Genomic DNA, 23,559 nt, shown 5'->3' on the forward strand with positions numbered 1-23,559 from the left:
TAAAGCTTCGACGACCACAAAAGCGGAGTGGTTGTGGGGCTGTATGTGTTCTTACTGCTTTCTTCTTTGTTTGCTCCTAAGTGTTCACTTTCTCCTTGCTTTAGCCTACACTCCTTTTGCTTAGACCACACCCCTTTACCTTTTACCTTATCCACCCCTTGACTTCCCTGCTCTTCCTCTAATGAGTTGATTTTGACAATGAAAGCACGCTCCTTAGCTCTGTGAGTGTCCTTGGAAGCACCACACTCCCAAATTAGCAGAAAGCATGCCCAAAGGATTTTGGGAGCGTACTTGGAGTGTGATTCCAGGGTCAGAGGCAGGGAAGGGGGGGTGCCTCAATTCTTCTTTTCATGTTCATGAGCTCACTTACATAAAGCTTCGACGACCACAAAAGCGGAGTGGTTGTGTGGCTGTATGTGTTCTTACTGCTTTCTTCTTTGTTTGTTCCTAAGTGTTCACTTTCTCCTTGCTTTAGCCTACACTCCTTTTGCTTAGACCACACCCCTTTACCTTTTACCTTATCCACCCCTTGACTTCCCTGCTCTTCCTCTAATGAGTTAATTTTGACAATGAAAGCGCGCTCCTTAGCTCTGGGAGTGTCCTTGGAAGCACCACACTCCCAAATTGGTAGAAAGCATGCCCAAAGGATTTTGGGAGCCTGCTTGGAGTGTGATTCCAGGGTCGGAGGCAGGGAAGGGGGATGCCACAGTTCCTGCAACACCGGGCATAGTTTATAAAACAGAAACGCTATATATTTCAGATTCCTAAAAAAGGGAAATGTGCAATAAAAGATCCCTTTTGCTGATCAAAGATTTGTATAGGGATGCTTTTGATGTTTTAGGAAAACATGAATTGTTTAACAATGTTTTTACTTTGAAAATTCTTTGTCCCTTTGCTGGACAAATATTTCTAAAGAAATGTTTCTTATATTTATGAAAAAGTCAAATATTCCACGTACATAATATTTTTCCTTCAAAAGTTTATTCTTCTTCAAGTGGACATGTCCCTGCACAGCCTGTGAAGCTGATGTGACAAGAAAGCACATGCAAAAAAGCACATGCATATTTTCATCTCCAATTTCTCATTTTAAAAATTGTTTCATGACAGAAGGCAATTCTACACAAGAGTAATACAATTTGACATTAGTCCTTATATTTTGAGTAGCAGCTACAAACATGAGACAGGTAAAGAATTAGATTATTCAAACAGTTCAGGAAATGTAAGTAGCCAATAAGAAAAGAAAATAGCTTGACAGGTGGCGTTCAACGCTTACTACTAAATGGTTGTTAGAAATGTTTCAGTATGGTTGGGAGACAGAAAGATGGGGGGGACAGGATAACAGGGTCAAGGATAGAAAGAAAGACCTCCCAATTTCAGATGCCAATAGATGGGACAATACCTGATAGAACATATACATATAGAAAAACGTGCACCAAGATGGGTCCATGTCAAAAATTTGTGCCAAGAGAAGCAACATGCAGTAGCTCAGGTGAAAGAGATCAGCCATGTAACATATTTCAGTAAAGATGTGTGACGCTACTAAACTAAAACTTACAAAATTGATGTCAGATGTCTAATGTGAAAAGGAAAAGGGATGAAGTGAAAATAGATAACCTAGCATAGGTCCATATCAACCCTAAATCTTTTAAGCAGTGACAGGTTTGCATGTGTGTTTTTGAACCCTCTAAGTACTTAATAGAACCAGGGTTTGAATATATGCTTGCCAATATGACACAATAGTGTATGAAATGATATCACATGTTTAAGGTCATTTGTTCATCCTCATATTGACATTTGTATCTTTTATGCCTTCCAAGCCCATAACAAGAAAAGATCGGGCTAGTTGATGAACATACAAACTGAAAATGATATGTACATCTTGAGTGGTCCCAATGGCTAAGAACATGTGCTTCCTCCTAAGAGATCACAGGTTCAAACCCAGAGGGGGGAAGAGTATGTAAACCTGCAGTCAAATCACTGCACGGAGATGGGTCCCTTGTCACACAAACAAGGGGCTCTCATACACACATTTGGTGTCTTGCTTGGCAGTGAGCCTAAAATTAGATGATTATTATTATTACAAGGATATAGCCCCAATGGTTAGCTCAACCAGTCAAACCATCCACCCACGGCACATTGCCAACAGAAGATCACGGGGTTCAAATCTGGTCCAGTCCCTCAAGGTTGCCAGTCGATATTATGGCTGGCAGTTGAGCTGCCATTTATCTGGACATTCAGAGAAGGAAGGATCCCACAAGATTCTCCTTGGAAAAAAAATTGTGTAGATCATGGGAAGAAAGGACCTGCACAATATGTACCTCACAAGCCATTGAAGCAGTAAAACCACAACATCTCCTGGATTGTCCAACCTACACAACCAATACAATTAAATACAAAAAGAATTGCAATTACAATTCTGTCCAGAATATTTTATCCTATGGAAACCAAAACGAATTAGGAAATTTTATAACTGAGACAGTTGAACCAAATAACCTAGATCTCAAATTGCATTATGATAAGATTTGATAATCGATTTTGATTCTACAAGTAAAGGTCCTACAGACCAGTTAGGTCTCAAGGGACATTAAAAGCAAGCATTCACATGCATGTAGCACACATGAGAATTTGGATGGATCAGTGTCAAAAACATGATTTTATTACACATTGTACATGTTATTATATGTCCAAGGTTGTTTGATCATCCTTCTGGCATCTGCTAACTTTCTTTCTTTTAAGTTCCATGGAGCACAAACCTAGCAGGCCCCTCAAATCACCGGGGGGGGCATATGGACTCATGCCACGCAGACCCACATGAAAAAATTATTTCAGTCCGATTAGGCAAGCCTGCAATAAAGATAGGTGAGGTGAAGTGGGTAAATAGATGCTCACCAAAAATCAGCCTTATTCTTTTATATGTAGATTACTAAATTTTGACTCAATTAAAAATATTGATATTAACAATCAGAAAATATGTGTTTTTCATATGAGTTGCTAAAATAGAGGACGACAAGCTCAAAGTCAAAACCCAGGAGGGTAAGTTGGGTGCATCTACGTAAGGGGTGTCTCATACAACAAATTTGGCATGTTGTTTAAGTCGTGCCCTTAAAAATGCCTTTGCCCCTTTATACATATATTATAAACACTTATATTTGATAGCAAGCACTCATTAAAGCAATTAGACATATTAAATATTCACATTGCAGCATTTGGTTGAATATGTCTTTTGTGTTTCTCTTTAAGGGCACAACCATGGGGTCAAAAACAAAGGGAGCAGAATAATTGATTCCTAGTAATGGGGATATTGGGAATCTCATATGCCAAATCCAACATGCTGGCTAAGTTGTGTCCTGGAAATTTCCCTTTTTTTTTATTCAAAGATCATAAAGTTTCCATGTATAATGAGAAAGAAATTCGTATAAACAAATTAGAATAATAAATATACACTTTGCAAAATCTTTTGATTCAAAAAATGTTTTTAGAGTTTTTGATTTGGATCATTACCATAGTAGATGGCAAAATCAAAACATAAAGGAGGTCAGGTAAAAATTGCATTTACCCTTTTATATATAGGTTATAAATTTTCAATGTACAATGGAAAAACATTCATTAAAAATAAAAACTTATAAGTGAAAAATATACACATTGCAATGATATTTGCATTTGCAACGAACAATATTAGCACATCATCTGTTGTACCATATGAACATGGAAATGAAGAGGATAACCCCACCCAATCAATCCCATTGCCAATTCACAAGCATCCCCTATCTCTAGGAACATGCCTCCAATATGCAATTGATTTGACTATCAAACTCTATATGGACTCAAACTACCTAATCACAATCCCCAATATCCCAAGAACATACATGTAAACTACAATATATTGTTAGGGAATGCCCTCGGGACAAGGATGTGTTGTTCATACTAGAGACAAGAACATGCAAGTCCCTGATCGCTAGGGATATCCCCTGACTTACGAGGGTCATCCCCCAATTATGAGTCCCCAAACCAAGGAACATCCCCCCAAAACAAGTAAAAAAACATTTAAAATAGAAACTGAAGCGTTTAAAAAAACATGTGAGTCCCAACAACAAACAAGGGAATCTGTGTTGGTGCCCATCACTTTTGCAAGAGAAACCCTAGGTTTTTTCATTATGCACTTTTTGTCAAATATTTCTAATGGCAACAGCGAAGGAGGCATAAAAAATAGCTGATTTTCTTAGAGAAATTAGTTTGCGGCCATAACAACATCAAAAGGAAAAATCGCCCCTATCCAATAGCTTTTCACTGTACTGTAGCAACAAGCAATGAGAGGCATTTTTCTTCGGCGAGCTAGGGCCAAAACAAATTACCAAGTTTGGAGTTTCAAGTATTTTTAAACTCTTCTATTCCAATTTTCACATCATCCCAACCAACCTCTCACTTGTTGAAATATGTAACTAGGTTCGGTCTTCATAATGACGTGTAAATCATGATTTTATGTAATTAATGAAAAGAAGAAAAATAAAATTATTTTGTTATGCTTGAGGCATGGGTTTCATGCTCAAGGAATTTTATTTTATAGATCAAGCTCCCATTGTGAGCTATTAGGTTTGGTTATTAAGTCATAAAGTCTAGTGAGTCAATGTCATGTATTGAAGACCCATTTGGGCATGTTACATATTGCAAAAAGAGAATTTTGTTTGAGTCGTTAACCCTCCAAGACCTTGTCACAAGCACTCCTTCAAGTCGGCCCTCAAAAGAAGATGGTGTTAAAATTGGCAACTAAGGCCAAACTCCATGTGGGTCACTTCATTCATGGCAGCTGATATTTTTCCTAGATTCCTCTTGTCGAGAGGTGTAGGATTGATCTGAAGATCATCCTATTCCGACAAGTATTTATGGAGATATGGATTTATTTGTAATTACTTAACAAATTGTCAAGGTCGGCCGACAACAAAATGTGTGGCACAAATCATATAAATACAAGTGAAGTTGATTCATTTCAATTTTCAACTCATTCATCATCTCTCATTCTTCTCTCTCTCCTTGTATGATTGGGTATACACAAGGAAGAGGATCTCTCACACGTGGGAAGCAAGAAGATGCAGGCTGAAAGAGGACGCAGAAATTGTTGACTGCGTTGACCGAGTTTGACTGAGGCAGTAGAAGGCATCTTTGACCTGTGTTGACCAAGCATTGACTCATCAAGGATGCGGTTTTGGTGTGGCTACCTCTCCTAGACAGGCTGCAGATTTTGGCGCAGAAACCGAGGCAATCCGACCTCTGGTTTGACCAGCATTGACTGCCCTAGTTTTGGGCAGCACATTCACTTCAGTCAACAACAGTTTGACTGTGCTTTTGGGGCTGTTCAAGGGCTATTTCTTCAGGCTGTTCGAGGGCTAGTTGACCAGAAATTAACCAAGCATATTGAGGTCAATTTCAACTCGTTTGACCAAGTTTGACTTTGCTGATCTAGGGTTTGTTGTTGCTGATACAAAATTACAGAATTCTGATTTTGTACTATTTCTCTCTGCTGAACTATTGAAGATAAAAGAAGATTTCATCAAAGGGTTTCCCCGCATTAGGGTTTGTCCCTGGCAAGCCGCCACATCTTGTGTCTCTTGTCTTGGCTTGTTTTCTGTTGATCATTTAATGTTCTATCTGCACTATCCTTAATATATATGTGATTGCTAATCTGTGGCTAATAAGAAGAAAAAAGTAAATTGCTCTAAGCATAGAACATACCATAATTTAACATGGTATCGAAGCTGAGGTGAAAACAAAGCAGCAAAAGCAAGAGCAAGAGAAATCACCAAAGAGAAGGTTGGCAAGGCTATCCTAAAAACTTCATGGGGTCCTCAACACTCTTCCCCGCCGAAGACAAGCTTCGTGAGAAGTATGACTATCACGGATGGAAGATGTCTCTCGATCTGACTTTAGAAGATCAGGAAGTGTTGGACCATGTGAGAGGCAATATTGTTGCGCCTCCATCAAATGCATCCGCTGCTGTCAAAAGCAAGTGGTCCAAGGGAGAAGTCAAAGCAAGGAAGATCATCCGGGACTTTATCGACAAGTGCCTAGTGGCCTATGTTTCTGAGCTAACAACCTCCAAGGAAATCTACGATAGACTGGTGAGTTTATTTAAAGTTAATGATGCAAATCAAGTTTTGTTCCTTAGAAATACGCTGAAGGAAATTAAGAAGGGCAAAGATGAGAGTATGCAAACTTATTTCTTATGGATCACCGAGATCAAGAATGATCTCCTATCTATTGGGGAAGTAGTTCCTGACAGGGAAATAATAACAACTCTTGGAGGACTGCCCCCTGAATGGTATATATTCAGGACTAATCTTCTCAAAAATAATGTCATCCAAGGATTTGAGGAATTGATGGTTAGATGTATTCAAGAAGAGACAAGGATGGAAGAGCAAGAAATGCCCACACTTAAAGGCCATCCCTCTGCCTTTTCTTCTCATGCTAAAAGAAGAAATAATTATGGGGCTAAATCCAAAGGAAAGGTTGGACCAAAGGGTGGAAGAAAAGGTCGATGTTACAATTGCAACAAAATGGGCCTCTATGCGAGGGAGTGCCCTGATAAAAGGGACTCACACCATGACGATGACCAAAATCACTCTCAAGGCAATCAAAGGAATGGCAGGTCCAATGGCAAAGGTAGAAGAAATGCCAGAAATCAAGGAAGAGGATAACCCTTCAAGAAGGCAAGAAACTCCAGGTATGAATCTAATGTTGTTAACAATAAGCAATATGAATATTGTCTACCAGCAGCCCTCTCTACTACTGCTCCAAGACTCCCAAAAAGATGTTCACTGGTAAGAAACCTGACGTATCTCATTTTAGAATTTTTGGAAGTCCGGTATATTTTCATGTGCCAAAGGAGAAGAGGAATAAATTGGGTGCATCTGGAAAGAAAGGAATCTTCGTGGGCTATAGCGAAAACATTAAGGGCTATAGAATCTATGTGGCTGGTCAAAGGGAAATCGAGATTAGCCATGATGTCACCTTTGACGAAAATATGGCTCTTAGCAAAGTTGACAATCTTCCTACTCAAAGGGGATCTAAAGAAGCTGACACCAGGGAACCAAAGGAAAAGGAAGATGAGATGATGCCCGATGTGGAAGAACCTATGGATCCTATCGATTCCCCTCCGCAAGAGCCTTCCTCTTCTAGGAAGAGGCCTTCATGGCTTAGGGGGGCACTTGATGATGCTGAAGGGCACGTTTCACCCAAGGAACCTTCCGAGAAAGTAAGAAGCCGACCAAGTATCAGGGATACTTGACCATCATGAGCACGATCATCCAAAATGAGCCTTCGTCATTCGCAGAAGCTGTCAAGCATCAAGTATGGAAAGATGCTATGACTAAGGAATATGAGTCCATCATGAAAAACGATGTTTGGGATGTGGTCCCCAAACCCCAGGACAAAGCAGTTGTCACTTCGAAATGGCTTTACAAGATAAAGCATGCAGTTGATGGAAGTGCAGAAAAGTATAAGGCTCGTTTTGTCGCTCGTGGTTTCTCTCAGAAGGAAGGTATAGACTATGACGAGATATTTGCACCTGTTGCCCGATATACCACCATCCGCTCGATTAAAGCCCTTGCTGCTTCGCAAGGATGGAACCTACATCAGATGGATGTCAAGACCGCGTTCTTGCATGGTTCGATCAAAGAGGTCTATGTGGAGCAACCCGAAGGATTGAGATTCATGATCAAGAATCCCATGTGTGCAGGTTGAAGAAGGCCCTTGGTATGAGAGGATCAATAGCTACTTGATGAACCTGGAATTCACTAGGAGTGAAGCTAACCCTAACCTTTACTTTAAGGTTGAAGATGACAATCCTCTCATACTAGTGTTGTACGTTGACGACCTCTTTCTAACAAGTGCAGACCCTCTCATTCACAAATGTAAGAGGGAGTTGGCTTCTAAATTTGAGATGAAGGACCTAGGACTGATGCACTATTTCCTAGGACTAGAAGTCTCGCAGAAGCCAGGGGAGATTTTCCTATGTCAAGGAAAATATGTGGTGAATATATTGGAGAGATTCGGTATGGTGGACTACAAGCCTGTGACTACCCCGATGGAGCTTGACTTCAAGAAGTTAAGCGGTAGTGCTGCCGGACCCGTTTTACGAAATGCTACCGAATACCGTTAACTCATCGAAGCATTGATGTTCTTGGTGAACTCTAGTTCGGATATATGTTTTGGAGTCAACACGTTGAGCCAACATATCGTTGAGCCTCACCACTCACATTGGGTTGGTGCCAAGAATCTATTGAGATATCTCCGTGGCACAATCACTCATGGGTTGAGATACACTGCCGGAGATGTGAGACTACATGGATATACCGATGTTGATTGGGCAGGCAGTGTGGTGGACCAAAAGAGCTCCAAGTGTTGTTTCTCTTTGGGATCTGCCTCGATACCCTAGATGAGCAGGAAGCAGAAGTCAATGACTTTGAGCATCGTCGAGGCAGAGTATATTGCTTGCTGCTAGTATGGCCTCTTGTGAGGCGGTCTGGTTGCGAAAGCTCTTCAGTGAGTTGTTTGGATTTACATTGGATACCACCATGATCCTGTGTGACAACCAGAGCAGGATTCGTTTATCAAAGAATCTTGTATTTCACGATCGCTCCAAGCATATCGATATCAAGTACCACTATATTCGGGATATGGTGCAGCAGGGAGCAATAAGGCTCCAACATATTGGTACAGATGAATAGGTCGCCAACATTTTGACGAAACCCCTGGGAAAGGTCAAATTCTTGACTTTCCGAGAACGACTTGGTGTCATTCAAAGACCCTCTTATGAGGATTGAGTATGATGTATTGAGCTCTGGGAGCTCCAGGGGGCACGGGGTACTTCTTGGAGCGACATGCGACCACAGGGCGACTCACCATCCCCTGGTAATGCACTATGTACAAGGTGAAAGGTTCAACCTTCCCCTGTGACACCCCGGGGCGACTGTAGGACAGGATGATTAGTTCTCCTATGGGCCAGGATGATTAGTTCTCTGTGGCGACTGTAGGACAGGATGATTAGTTCTCCTGTGGGCCAGGGTGATTAGTTCTCTGTGGCGACTGTAGGACAGGATGATTAGTTCTCCTGTGGGCCAGGATGATTAGTTCTCTGTGGCGACTGTGGAACAGGATGAGTAGTTCTCCTGTGGCGACTGTTGGGCAGGATGATTCGTTCTCCTGTGGACGGGATGATTAGTTCTCTTGTCGAGGCATCCTACCCATGCAATCTGGGACTCATGGGAAGTACCTCTCATCTGATCAATGAGTAGGGAAATGAGGTTAGGGACCATTAATAGTACTATCGATGGGCGCATCGTTGTATCTACCGTACTCCCTATGCTAGGATGACCTCCATTGGTTGGGATCAGTGAGAGTGGTATGACACACTCTGAGACTGACTTTAGGTCAGTGGAGGATGGTATGATACATCCTCGATCATTTCTTCTTCTTCATAGTTCGAGCAAAGCAAGGCCAAGCAGTGCAGGGCAGTGCATTTGATCGTTGGGATAGTAGCGAAGGTCAGACGGATTGCAGATGGAGTTCTCCCTAGTTGAGAGGGAGTGTTAAAATTGGCAACTAGGGCCAAACTCCATGTGGGTCACCTCATTTATTGCAACTGATAATTTTCCTAGATTCCTCTTGTCGAGAGGTGTAGGATTGATCTAAAGATCATCCAATTCCGACAAGTATTTATGGAGATATGAATTTATTTGTAATTACTTGACAAATTATCAAGGTCGGCCAGCAACTAAATGTGTGGCACAAATCATATAAATACAAGTGAGGTTGTTTCATTTCAACTCATCTCATCATCTCTCATTCTTCTCTTTCTCCTTGTATGATTGGGCATCCACAAGGAAGAGGATCTCTCACATGTGGGAAGCAAGGAGATGCAAGCTGAAAGAGGACGAAGAAATTGTTGACTACGTTGATCGAGCTTGATTGAGGCAGCAAAAGGCATCTTTGACCTACATTGACCAAGCATTGACTCATCAAGGATGCGGTTTTGGTGTCGCTGCCTCTCCTAGGTAGGCCGCAGATTTTGGCGCAGAAACCGAGGCAATCTAACTTGTGGTTTGACCAGCATTGACTGCACTAGTTTTGGGCAGCATGTTGACTTCAGTCAACAACTGTTTGACTCTATTTTGAGGTTGTTCAAGGGTTGTTTCTTCAGGCTGTTCGAGGGCTAGTTGACCGGAAATTAACCAAGCATATTGGAGGTCAATTTCAACTCATTTGACCAAGTTTGACTTTGCTGATCTAGGGTTTGTTGTTGCTGATATAAAATTACAGGATTCTGATTTTGTACTATTTCTCTCTGCTGAACTATTGAAGATAAAAGAAGATTTGATCAAAGGGTTTCCCCGCATTGGGGTTTGTCCCTGGCTAGCCACCACATCTTGTGTCTCTTGTCTTGGCTTGTTTTCTGTTGATCATTTAATGTTCTATCTGCACTTTACTTAATGTATATATGATTACTAATCTGTGGCTAATAAGAAGAAAAAAAGTAAACCGCTCTAAGCATAGAACATACCATAATTTAACAGATGGAGATCATTCTAGATGAGCATGTCAGGCTACTCACTTGTACAAGTTGGCCTATTGCATGGGCAGATCACTATATAGAGAGAGGACTCGACCTCTCTTGAGCAACCATTCGATCAAGCATCCAAAAACAAGAGATCAAGTGCAAGAAACACTAAAGAAGAAGCTCATCATCAAGCGAAGAAAGGAGGAAAAGAAATCAAGTTAGTTTTGATCTGTTTTGGGCAAAATATCCTTCACATGCGCGAGGAGAATTGGTGCCATTTGCTGGAGAGGGAGCCGAAGTCATCATAGTCAACTTAGAAGACCGAATTAAGGAAGAAAGCAAGTCAAGAATACAAGCCGAATTGCAGAAGAAGAAGACTCCATCCAAGCGAAGGGAATCAAGTGACAAAAATTGGTGTTGATCCATCACACACACTACAACTAGGGTTTATGAAGAGGTCGACAGTTGCAGATCTGAACCATTAGGCCGAAATCTAAAGGGTGGCCGAGATCTAAGGAGAAGCAAGCAATTTGACTAACATTGACTCAAGGAAGAAGAACTCACTCAAAGAAGAATTGTGACTCGAACTTGGAGAGATTAATAGGTCAAAGGTCTTGGTCTTGGAATTCGTCTCTTGAATATTCTATAAGAAGAAGAATTCATTTGGGTTTTCCTCTCAAGTTGGAGAGGTTTTGGCCTTGGCTGATAGCCTACATTTTGTGTCCCTTGTCTCATGCTTATTAATGATTTGGTAGTTGTTTGATGATATAAGACATTAACATAATCAAGAGAAAGAAAGAAGCTAATAAAAGAATAAGAAAAGTCCCATCACAAGCAGTTATCATTCAAGAGAAATTACCTAATCCCTATGCCCTAAATTTTCAACAACACTCACTTGTGGACACTAAAAAAGCATTGAGAGGGTTATGGTGCCCAAGGATCAACAAGAGGGGTGGGGGGCACCAAAAGTGTATAAATTGTTTGCCACATTTTGCATTTTTTGGAGCAAATGGCCCATGCCATTAGTGAAGGTCCAACATACCATAAGGCACCTAGCCTTGAGAGGCTTTGCATAGTGTTAGTGGAGAAAGTTTGCATTAAAAAAATGATGGTCATCATTAATGTATATCACTTAAGGCGTTCCTTATTTTTTTTAAAGGTGATAGAATGTTCAGGTCAACAGACCAATTATGCAAGACCATTGGATTTCCAAGCTAATTGAAAATGGATGGAAATTTGAAATGGTTCTATGTAATGATGACCAATCTTAGACCATTTATAACAAGCTTGTGGAGGTGGAGATGCTTAAACCCTTTAATACTAGATTTGTCACATGGTACATTATTCTTCAAGAACTAAGGGTGATGAACGGAGCTTTATCTGTCACAATTGTTAATGACATGCCAAATCACAAATATGATATGCTACTTGTGTGGATATGGATAGCCCATTTTAGGTGAGCTTTATGAAAACAACATTTTTGTCCAAATCATAAATAAAAGACAGCCTATTTATCCACAAACAGTAAAATATATGCAAGGGCCATAAAACAAGTTGAATAAACTTTTTCATATGGCAACTTATACCCTTCATCTAAAATGGTTTGATACTCAAAAACAAAGAAAAGGCCACCTCCTCAAGAGAGGTGGTGAAAGCATTCATGACTATAATGAAAATGTTTAGTTCAACAAACTAGACAATCAATATTGTGGAAATTTTGAGAATTTCTCCTTAATGCAAATTCAAAAATTTCACCTCAAACTTGAGGTTCCCTAAATCTATTTCCTATGAACTTTCAATATTAGGGCTGAATCTGAACATATAAATTACAGTGATATATATTTTTATTTTGTTCAACCAAATACACAAGGGAAGCCCAAGAAAATAAACACCCAACAATTGTGCTTCAAAGGAATTAAATTTCCAACGCTAAGGGCATAAACCCCAAAATATAACATATATGAAAATTACTTAAAGGGAACACATTTATTGCCCACTTGGGTTCTATATATTTGTCAAATCAATCAACAAAATCAGCTAGCTGTTCATGATAACTCAAGCATAGTATATATCAACAGCCCCCAGAAACTACTCATTCACCATGAGATTACAAGCTAAATCAGATCTGCAAGTATGTTATGGACCTGTCACAGCAAAATCTAGCACTTCTCAAGATAAAGTCCTAAAACTCAAGTGTGAGACCCTATGCAAGTAAGAGAAGGGCACTATCACCCGTAGTATTCAAAACCGGAACCGGTGACCGGACCAGTCCATCTATCGTTTCAAACTGAGACTGGTCAGATCTCAATGAACAAGTATTTATAAAAATACATGAAATAATTATTTTTTAATGAAAAAAACTATTTTTAAGATTTAAAACCATGATTCCAGACCCATAGAGACAAAATATACAATTTTTGTTCATCTATATACCATATAAAGGTGAATATATCAAAATGGCACCAAGTGCAATACATATCAGCAACAAAATACACAATCTATGAGGCTCTAAATGGCCTCTAGAGTCCAAAAAAATACTACAAGCTATGGAGCCATTGGCCTACTACAAGTCTACATATCAGTGAATCACTGTTCATCATGATCAAACTCATCACCACTACTAGACATGGGATCATCAACATGAGCTATATAAACATCATCTGGCTCAGAGTTTGAGAACTCCTCGGACTCCTCTGCAACCTCAATAGTAGTAGTAGCAGGAGCAAAACTAGACATCAAAACTACAAATCATTGATCAACATGATCACTCATAAAACTCGTCATTGATTCAGCACTACTAGAAATGGGATCATCAACAAGAGCTACATAAACATCATCTAGCTCAAAGTTTTCAGACTTGGATTGCTCAACCTTATAATATGGTAGAAATTGAAAAAGTTTAACATGCCTAACCAATGATTTTAATTTGAGTGAAGGGTTCATCTCCTTAACCTTATAATATGGTAGAAAAAACTTAGTATGCCTCACCAATCATCCCCCTTCTAGTGAAGGGTGCAGTTTTGTTAAAGCCATCGTAGGGGAGTTCAACAATCAATACCACCGACATCAACAAAGTTCAACAATCAATGCCACCATCATCAAGGTACTTAAAGGGCTTCATGCTCTTCATCAAATTCCAATCTCATACCCTCACACATGACAGAATCAAATGGAAACATTGCAATCCCCCAAATCCTGAAATACTAAAAAATATTAGGTCTGCTGGATTTTGAGTGAGATCTAAAATTCTAGTTTCTCCATGTGAAATCCAATGAGGTCGAAACCACTCTCAAAGATCCTGAGTCATTTCATGGTAATGTTAAAAATTTAATTAAAAGGAAATGTCACTTTCACTTCACGAATTTAAAATTACCTTTGATTGTCTGCATTGCTAGGGTTGAGATATGTGAGGCAAATGAGAGGGGAGGCGTGCTTTTAAAGACTTGGAGGGGTTGTTTTTGGAGTGAAGCAGCCCCTAGTTTCCCTCAAAACTGCTTTATGTGGGCTCCGCACCCGCCCTAGAAATAAATTGGTTGGTTTATGAAGGAACCGGTCGGTTTATGGGACAATACGTCGGTTTCGTCATAAACCGTCTGGTTTATGGTCGGCTAAGCCCAAAAACCCTAGCCCGCAAGGTTCAAAACCATTTTTTCTACCGGTTGGATGACTTAGCCTAATGAATCAGTTGGTTTATGGTTTGAACCGATCAGTTTTGAATACTATGTTATCACCTCACCAACCCTCTTCTCACTTTTGGCCAGCTTTCCTACGGCTCAAGGGGCTTTCCTTCATATGCTAACCATATGAACAGTGCTTTGTTGTCCAAACTATATCTACTTTGATATGACCCCATGGAGGGCATATATGGGGTTTAAATGTGGGTTAAATGTATATGTAATAGTGGTCAACCTAATAAAAGGGTCACACATGCAATGTGTGAATAGGTATATATAGAGATCGTGTAGTCATTATTGACAACAAATGTGATTTGGGTGTATGAATGTATTTGGCTATTTGGACTATGGAGGTCATTCACTTTGTTGGTCACCCTTTAAATGTAAACTAAATCTACCATCTACAAATTTGAATCTATGGTAGTCACAAAATCAATCACTTGACCCCACAATTGGAACTATCACCCAAACATCATTCTCCCCCAACAAAGCATCCAACCACACTTCCTCCGTCAATTACGAAGGCCCACAAATGGAAGTAGTTAATTCCAAATAGTTTTCATATCTTCTAGGAAATATACTCACCCACATTGAGCATCTAGGCATTTAAACATGCTCCTATGCATCCTACAATGTTCGAGTAAGCTATCTTGGCTTCATGTGAACTAGCGGTAAAGGGTGAGGACAAATCCTTCATTAGGCTTTTCTCGCCCACAACTAGATCTAACTCTTCTCTTACCTTTTAATTGAACTCTAGAATAGAAAAATCGTCACTCCCTTCGATCATTAAAAGAGATACGTGTGATACAAAGGACCATACATCCTCATCAAACTTCACATCTCGAGTCACCATAGTCTTTCATTGTGTTGGAATGTAAATACTCCAAGCTTTGAAAGTCTTATTGTAGCCAACAAAATATACTATCACCTTATCTCAAACCTTCCCTCTGTTAGGGACTTGACCACCTATGAATTTGAAAGAACATAGCCCTCAACCATCATCAACCTACCAATTTCCAACATTCTTCATATCAACTTCCCAAAAAGAATCATTACACCACACATCATGAGTTGTTCAAAGACTTCCTGCAAAGATGATCACATGTCCATACAAGACCAAGACAAGTGGATTAGATCAATGAAAATCAAAATCATAAAAAACCTACAAAAATCTTATCCACTTTGAAATACCATGTTAATAGTGCAAACAACAACCCACACATGGCCTCGAACAAACTATAAAATTATAAACATGGGTATCTCACCCATGCACATCAAACCATCCAACCACTGAAGCAAGACCTTCAATAAGGTCAAAGTCCTTTTCGAAGGAATCCTATTGTAACTAGAGAGAATCTCATTAAAGTCAAATCCGTCTTTCTGAGGAATTCCAACAACTGTGTCTTAATCAACACTCTAATCAGCTACAAGATCAGTATAATATTGATTCCCCAATAAGTTTTGAACCTATTTCCATGTCACTCCACACACATGCTTTGCATGTGCCTCCTCAAGCCACTTGCAAGTACAAGCCCCATAAGATCAACAAGTAATCTATAATGGTCACCATTCAACACACTTCTAGCCAAAGTCCTTTAACTTGCTAGCCTACAATCATTAAAAATGCAGTATTGTCCTTCAAATGCAACTCTATACTAAAAATATATGATATAGGATATTGACAGAAGATTTTTCTTCACGAGTCATATGTCTCAATGCCCCGTTATCCACATACTATCCAACACTACGAATTTGAAAGAATATAAACCTCAACCATCATCAACCTACCATTTTCCAACATTCTTCATATCAACTTCCCAAGCAAAAACTTTACACCACACATCATGAATTGTTCAAAGACTTCCTACCAAGATGATCACATGTCCATACAAGACCAAAACAAGTGGATTAGATCAATGAAAATCAAAAACATAAAAAACCTACAAAAATCTCATCCACTTTAAAATACCATGTTAATAGTGCAAACAACAGCCCACACATGGCCTCAGACAAACTATAAAATTATAAACATGGGTATCTCACCCATGCACATTAAACCATCCAACAATTGAAGCAAGACCTTCAATAAGGTAAAAGTCCTTTTAGAAGGAATCCTATTGTAACTAGAGAGAATCTCATTAAGGTCAAATCCCTCTTTCTGAGAAATTCCAACAACTGTGTCCCATTCAACACTCCAATCAGCTACAAGATCAGTATAATATTGGTTCCACAATAAGTTTTGAACATATTTCCATGGCATCTCCACACACATGCTTTGCATGTGCCTCCTCAAGCCACTTGCAAGTACAAGCCCCATAAGATCAACAAGTAATCTTTAATGGCCACCATTCAACACACTTCTAGCCGAAGTCTCTAATGCATTATTGTCCTGCAAATGCAACTCTATACTAAAAATATATCATACAAGACACTGAAAGAAGATTTTTCTTCACAAGTCATATGTCTCAATGCCTCGTTATCCACATACCATCCAACACTTAACAAAGCACAGAGAAGGCAATCACAACCTAGGAAGCTAACTCATCCCCTCCTACTATAATCCCAACACTTGCTACATCCTATTTTTGTTGTTTAACCTTCCCTTCTTCTAGGGACACTGGCTAGCATAATGTCCCTTCTAGTGACAAATGAAACATTGCATATTACACAAGTCCTTCTTGCCTTATCTTCATTCTTGCCCTCATTGTGTCCTTTATTGTTCCCTTCATCCCACTACCAATAAGGGCTAGGTATTCTCCATTTCTTCACTTAGCTAAACAGGATTCTAACCTCTCTTCCAACACAAAGTCATCCAAATTCTTAACAAAGGTAGGAAAATTCTTACAAGCACAAACATTTGGAGAAAGGGCTTCCAAGATGAATCAAACCCATTCAATGCAATAGGCACTATTTCCTCATCCTCTACCTTTTGTCCCTACAACAACCAACTAATATTTCAACCATGTGATCCTGGCCATGTAGCTAACCACTATATTTGTAACACCCTTGTGGATGGTTGAGAGATTGTTTCTCAAGAGAAACTTCCTAAAGGCACTCACACTCTAGTATAATGCAACCAAAATATCCTACCTTTCTTGCAGATCTTCTTCTCTGCAACGTCAATGATCAGATGATCCCTCACCAAATCAAGAATAATTCTCTTTGCTTTGAGCTCCTTATGCTCAACTAACAGTCTCAAATTGATCAATGCAGTGGTCTAATTCTCGTCATGCTCCCAACAGCTCAATCTCTTACAATAATATTTGCAACCTACAATTCGAAGGTGTAAAAATTGGGCCCACCTTCTAACCTATCACACTTCCAGAGGCCATGAGTATTCATCCCTACAAATCTAAAGCAACCTCAAAGTAAATACACAAGGCAACCCAAGAAAATAAAAATCCAACAATTGTACTTCAAGGGAACTATGTTTCTAGCCCTTAGGACACAAATCCTAACAAATAACATACCTAATAATACTTAATTATAGAAGATTTTTTATAATCGTAAATTTGCCCACTTAGCTTCTACATGTTTTGTCAAATCGCTCAACAAAACCAGTTAGTTGTTCATAATGAATCTACATACCAAACAACCCTAAAATTCACCATGAGATTACAAGTTGAAAATCAAATTTGCAAGTACACAATGTTTGGACAGCAAAGCACTCTTTATATACATACTTACATGTCTGTATATACATATATATATAGAGAGAGAGAGAGAACAACAAAGTTACATGTACATACCAACAACATATCCCAAACTAGGACAATGTGGTCCTTCAAGCTTATCACAAGCTATGACTCTAATGCTCTCCAAAACCAAAGTGTGGCATCCACCATTCATAGAAAACCTTAACCAGCAGCACAAAGGCCTATAAAGGCATTCCATCAAGTTATCTAGCCACACCAAAAGCTCCACAACAAGCTAGCCTTAACAGTAACAAATCCACCCTTGATCTTTCACTAAACTTGCCTCACACAAGCTCTCCAAGCGAAGCGCTCCAAGTCTCCTCTATGGTTTCTTTCCTACAAACACTAGGTCTTTCTCAAAAAGGACTTGAAACCTGAGCACTTCAAGTCTTTTCTAGGAATTGCCTCTCACAAAACCTAGCCCCTTCCTCCCTTGCATAAAGACAAGTACAAAGATGCAAGACTAGTTCTTCTTCAAGATACAAACTACCTAACGAACTCTACATCTCTAAGACAAGAATGATGTGCATATATGAATATATATAAACACTCTCCGCCCTTTATATAGAATAGGTGAGGAAAACCAACAATAATAAGTGGACAAGGTCCGCGAGGAACTATCTCAAGTAACTTAACTAATCTATAGTTAAGTCCACAAGTGGAGTGCTCCAACTTTAAGGTGACATGTCAACTCCAAGGTGAGCATGTTCATCAAGCAAGGATCTCAAGGTAAGTACTCCATTACACAAGGTCCAAAGCTTTCCCTCCTAGATATCCAATACTTCAATGCTTTTCCATGAATGCTCCTCAACCCAAGCATCCTCAATTCAAGCACAAGTCTGCGCCAAGAAGTTCCATGCTACCTAGGGCTCAAAGCCCCCCCCCCCAAGGCTAAATGCCCCACATACCTCTTCCATATGATTTCTCCTCCTATACAAGCAACTATTGAAATTCAAAAGCAATGTAGATTTTTTTAGCATGATAATTACTTTTGACCTGTTTATATATGTTTTTCCTTTAGCATTTTTCTTTATTCATTAGGTCCTCAAGCAATTATACAAATACAATAAACAAAACACAAGAAATTAGGCCAAAACCCACAAGGGAAAAACCCATCAATCCTTTCCTTATAGATTCTTTGTCAACAAGAGAAATCCAAGTCAAACTAAGTAGTGCCAAATCAGCCATCCAAACTTTGCCTTTTTGTAGATTGCATCATCAAAGATAGTAGCCTTCCTATAGCTCGCATAACATAGAGATTTGGTCCATCAAATAACTCACATGTCATAGAGATTTTTTCCAACAGAAAGCTCACATGTCATCGAGGTTTGGTCGATTAATTAGCTCGTATATCACAAAGAAAGGTGCCTTAGGAAACTTTCATTGTCACGGAGAAGATACTTCAGGAAAACTCGCATTATCATAGAGATGATACCTTAGGAAAGACTCACACTGTCACAGATATGATACTTCAGGAAAAATCGCACTATTTACAGAGAAGATGCCTCATAAACTCGCATTGTTTACAGAGAAGATGCCTTAGAACCTTGCATTGTTTACAGAGAAGAGAAATCACAGATAGCTCGCTTTACTTCAAAATTTTATGCCTTAGATTTCCTTGCCACATAATCGAATTACTCTTACATAGGATGATTCATCGAATTGGTTTCCAAATGGTGGAGGATAGGTGCCAATAAATAGTTGTTTCCCTGTCCAAAAAGGTGCCTCTATGAGCAGAGTTGACTTGATGGTTAAGAGGGCTGACTTAACAAATTGGAGGGACTAATGACACTTTAAAAAATTCAAATGTTCTTCTTTTTCATAGGGTCACGAGGAACATGCCCTTTTTCTTTTTCTTTTGACCAAAATAAAGCATGCAGAATATGAGAAAAAATAATAATAATTTTCTTCTTTTGTTTTTACATAAAATATATATTGGTACAATGATATTTATGAAGATAGAACCTAGTTACAATTCCAACACTCCCTCTTAACCAGGGAGGTATTCATAATGAATTATCAGGATATTTTCAAGTTGAGAACTTTTATAAGAAAGGATCTTGATTGATAAGCATCCATGATGATAACATCATCATAACCAGCATTGTCAAATTACCAAGGCCTTGACAAGTACACTCTATCTCTCCACTAGATCAGAGCACAATGTTAGGAGGCATTCAATTGGATACCACCACCTCTCAAGGCACATACCCACCTTGGTTCACCAAGGTATGTCCTCACAGGACCATTTCCTAATCGCAGGGAAAAGTTTGTCCACTGGACCATTCTTTACCAAGTCCATGTACTTGACTCTTACATTGTTAGTCCTGGTCATAGTACATGACTCAAGAATGTCTATCCAAGATGCTTACCTAATCCAACATTCTCCCTATCTTTGTTCATGCACTAGACTTGCAACAGAGTCCTGGCCATAGTACATGACACATGGAGAACAATGTGTCCATCCTCACTCCCTATCAATCCTGGGGGAGATAACTACAAGCCCAGGTTTGTGTCGGAAGTACTCACACTTCCCTTACATCAGCTACTTGCTCATCCGTGGAGATCTTGTTTGTAGCTTCCTAGCTCCTATCTACACCATACTCTTGAATCATCAAGCACGTCCATCTTCTATGAAAAGCCAGGTTCTCAACAATCTTTGTAAAGAATCATGATCAAATCCAGCGCATCATCAAATAGTCCTTCAAACATTTTACGGAGCCAAATTGCTTCTCAGCTAATTGTACCAACTGCCACATCTTTTGCCTCTACAGTGCAATAGAATTTTGCTTCATACTCTTCCAAGAAACCATACTAGATACCAACCATCAATATTATCTCTATTCATTATTAGCACTACAAACCCAAATGATGTATCCTCAAGTCCCAAGTTGTAGTGCAAGATCCTTCATGTCAACTTCTACTTCTAGCTCCCTCTGAAGTCAATGAATCCTTATTTCCCAAAGTACGAGGTCTTCTTTAATCATGAGGCTTCTTCAAAATCTGGGATAGCTTTTCTAACTGAAGCAATCAACTTAACATGATTTTCTCTTGCTTACTGGGAGAATCTTCTTGCTTCTTTGCTTGTAATTTAATTTTGACTTCTCTAACGCATACTTCAAACTGCTCTCTTCTTTCTGCATTCATGTTCTCTATGTTTCAGGAAAATCCTTGTGCTTTGCTACATTCTTCCAAATCTGCGATCAAGTTTTATCACTTTTGAGAAAAGAATAAACTCCCTCTTAACCTTGTATTTCTTGTAACCATCTTTGTTCTCACATCAACATGATGTCAATTCTGTCATTCTTAAGAGCTCAGGCTTCTTTCAGCAAAAACAATTGGTCCTAGGGTTTTATTCCTATGGTTTTCAAACTTCTACTAGGGCTTACAAACCCTATATGCTTCAATATCCAAAGTCTTCAAGACTTGTCCTCTTTCAAATTACAAGTTCTATAAGTATACTAATGTATTAGGTACAAACCTTAGAAATGCCATTTGTAAGCCTATCAATTGTCTTATTCTAATAGTAGCACAAAAACTTTGACCTTCATATGCAAGGGGAGAGTAGAGCACTAATCATATTGATTATGTCTGCGTGCTCAAGACAAGAGACACATGCATTATAGCACAAATCCACGCAATATGATAGACTTATAAGATTATAAATCTCTGAGATCGTGCTCTAATTGAACTTAGAAGTCATTAGTTGCAAGAAAACTTGAAATGGACTTACAGTCTAGATCTATGGCTAGTTCCTGAGATGTGATAATAAGAGATTATACATACCTCTTCAACCTTACCTACTCATCCTTACTTGTTCTCCATTTTTCCCTTCAAGTATGACACCATATTATAACTTCCTTGGGCTGCTTCAAAGAGATATGCTCACAGCAAATTTGGGCTATGAGAGCTCAAGTCAACTTCTTCAATTCTATCCATTTATGGTCTCCAAGACGTTCAAACATTGACTTCTCTTTGCTTCATAGATGCAGACTTCGAACTATAGATCATGTGTTTTTATTTGTGAGAATAAATACTTCACATAGCATGTCTTATATCATATGATTGCAAGGAAATGATTTTGAATCATTAGTCTCCTAGGATCGATCTTATTCATTCAACAACCACCTTTAGATCAAATAATCCTTTTGTTGGTCTTTTGTATTTCCAATGCCCCTTACTTTACATCAGTTTCCTTTGGTGCCATCAAGTATTTCTATGAGTTGCTTATATCATATCGACATTTTGCATTCTAGATTTCGTCACCCTTCATTACGTATAGGGATGTCGACATGTAGTCTCTGTAGTTTGCTTGCTTAGTTTATGAAGATCAAAATGGATTGTGAACAATTCTGATAACTAGGTGATATAACTTGGACTCCTCAAAAGAGTTTGGATGAGTATTATATAGGAGAGAGCTTTGAATGACTTGGCACAGGAATGAATTTTGCCATTGAGTATTGCTTCACACTGTTGAATTTCCACGATCTTGGGTCTAGGATAGAATCTTAAAATCTCTGATGATACCAAACCAAGAATCTCAACGACACTACTTTGCACAACGGAATATAAACAACAGTAAATCACACATGCACATAATATAGACAACTTTTTACAATCTTCAACCCAACTTTGTTATATCAAACAACATATAATACAACAATCTAGGGCTCCTGTACCAGGGATAATGGCCCTCATACATCCACTAGTACAAGTTTACAAAATTGGGACTTGGTGTCAATGCATCGACGACGAATTTGCCCTCAACAAGATACTCTGACCATCTGGTTATTACATGCTCTCTCAGCTCCTTTCGGTCGTACCATGTACCTGCTTGGTCCTTCGGCTCCCACTTTGCAACTCCTGCCTCTATCAATGCTCCAAGTCCATCTGGCCACTAAACCTCGGCTCTCCAATCTACTCACTAGTTGATCGATCGTCCATCAACACATCGAGATTCCTGTCAAGTTGTTCACAGCTCCACTTGTGAACAACTCTCAACTGCCCACTGCTACTCCTCAGCTACTCAAGGACTTCAGCCCACTATGGTCTTCCTATGCTGCTTCGATGAAGACCAACATAAGGTACGGAGGGCTACCACCTATCACTGCAAGATGTCCATCTCCCACAATGAACATGGGTTAGGAGGACTACCCATCTTCTATTGTAGATGTCCTTCTCCACACACAAGTCTCGGGCTCCACAAACTGCTCCTGGTTGATCAGACCCTTGAGCTCAACAACTGCCTCTCTCGCAACTACCTTTGTCCATCAAGGTGTTGCTCATCGGGCTCCAACTTGGACACTATCACGTTGTCCTCCAGCAGACCATAAGTGCCCAATCACATCCACACTTGGTCTTCTCTCACGCTGCCCTCCAACAATCCACGAGAGACCAAGTCCACGTTGTAGCATCTGCACCTAGTTAGGGCATCCCCACACCTAGGAGACCCTTACACATGGTTGTCCACAAACTCCACCAATCTGCCCTTTGCTCTGCAATAAAGGAGCTATTGCACAAATCTGGGCACATCAATATGTCCTCACCTAGGACATCATCAAGCCATCATCCAAGGGAACATCTGCAACACTCCTTGTTGTTGCCCTCTTGCCTTCCAATTTGATGTGCCTGTTGTCACCTT

The 23,559-nt window shown here is 39.5% G+C and overlaps 1 protein-coding gene across 5 annotated transcripts in view; it reads right to left on the reverse strand.

Moving 5' to 3' along the window:
• The window catches only part of LOC149178551 (nucleotidyltransferase), a 141,129-nt gene that overhangs the window by 108,660 nt on the left and 8,910 nt on the right, over positions 1–23,559 (reverse strand). For 3 of the 5 annotated variants that reach the window (XM_089420376.1, XM_089420379.1, XM_089420378.1), the window contains exon 3: positions 2,319–2,369. The exons of 1 other annotated variant lie outside the window; for it this stretch is intronic. In XM_089420376.1, the coding sequence (XP_089276502.1) occupies positions 2,319–2,369 (51 nt within the window). Of the gene's footprint in view, positions 1–2,318; positions 2,370–2,753; positions 2,773–23,559 lie in introns of those variants that run through there. One more of the 5 variants, XM_089420380.1, reaches the window with a different exon arrangement.

The sequence above is a fragment of the Pinus tabuliformis genome, chromosome 4_1 (genome assembly GCF_031772625.1).
Source record: "Pinus tabuliformis cultivar Carrire ecotype Pingquan chromosome 4_1, CPIR1, whole genome shotgun sequence".
Lineage (NCBI taxonomy): Eukaryota > Viridiplantae > Streptophyta > Pinopsida > Pinales > Pinaceae > Pinus > Pinus tabuliformis.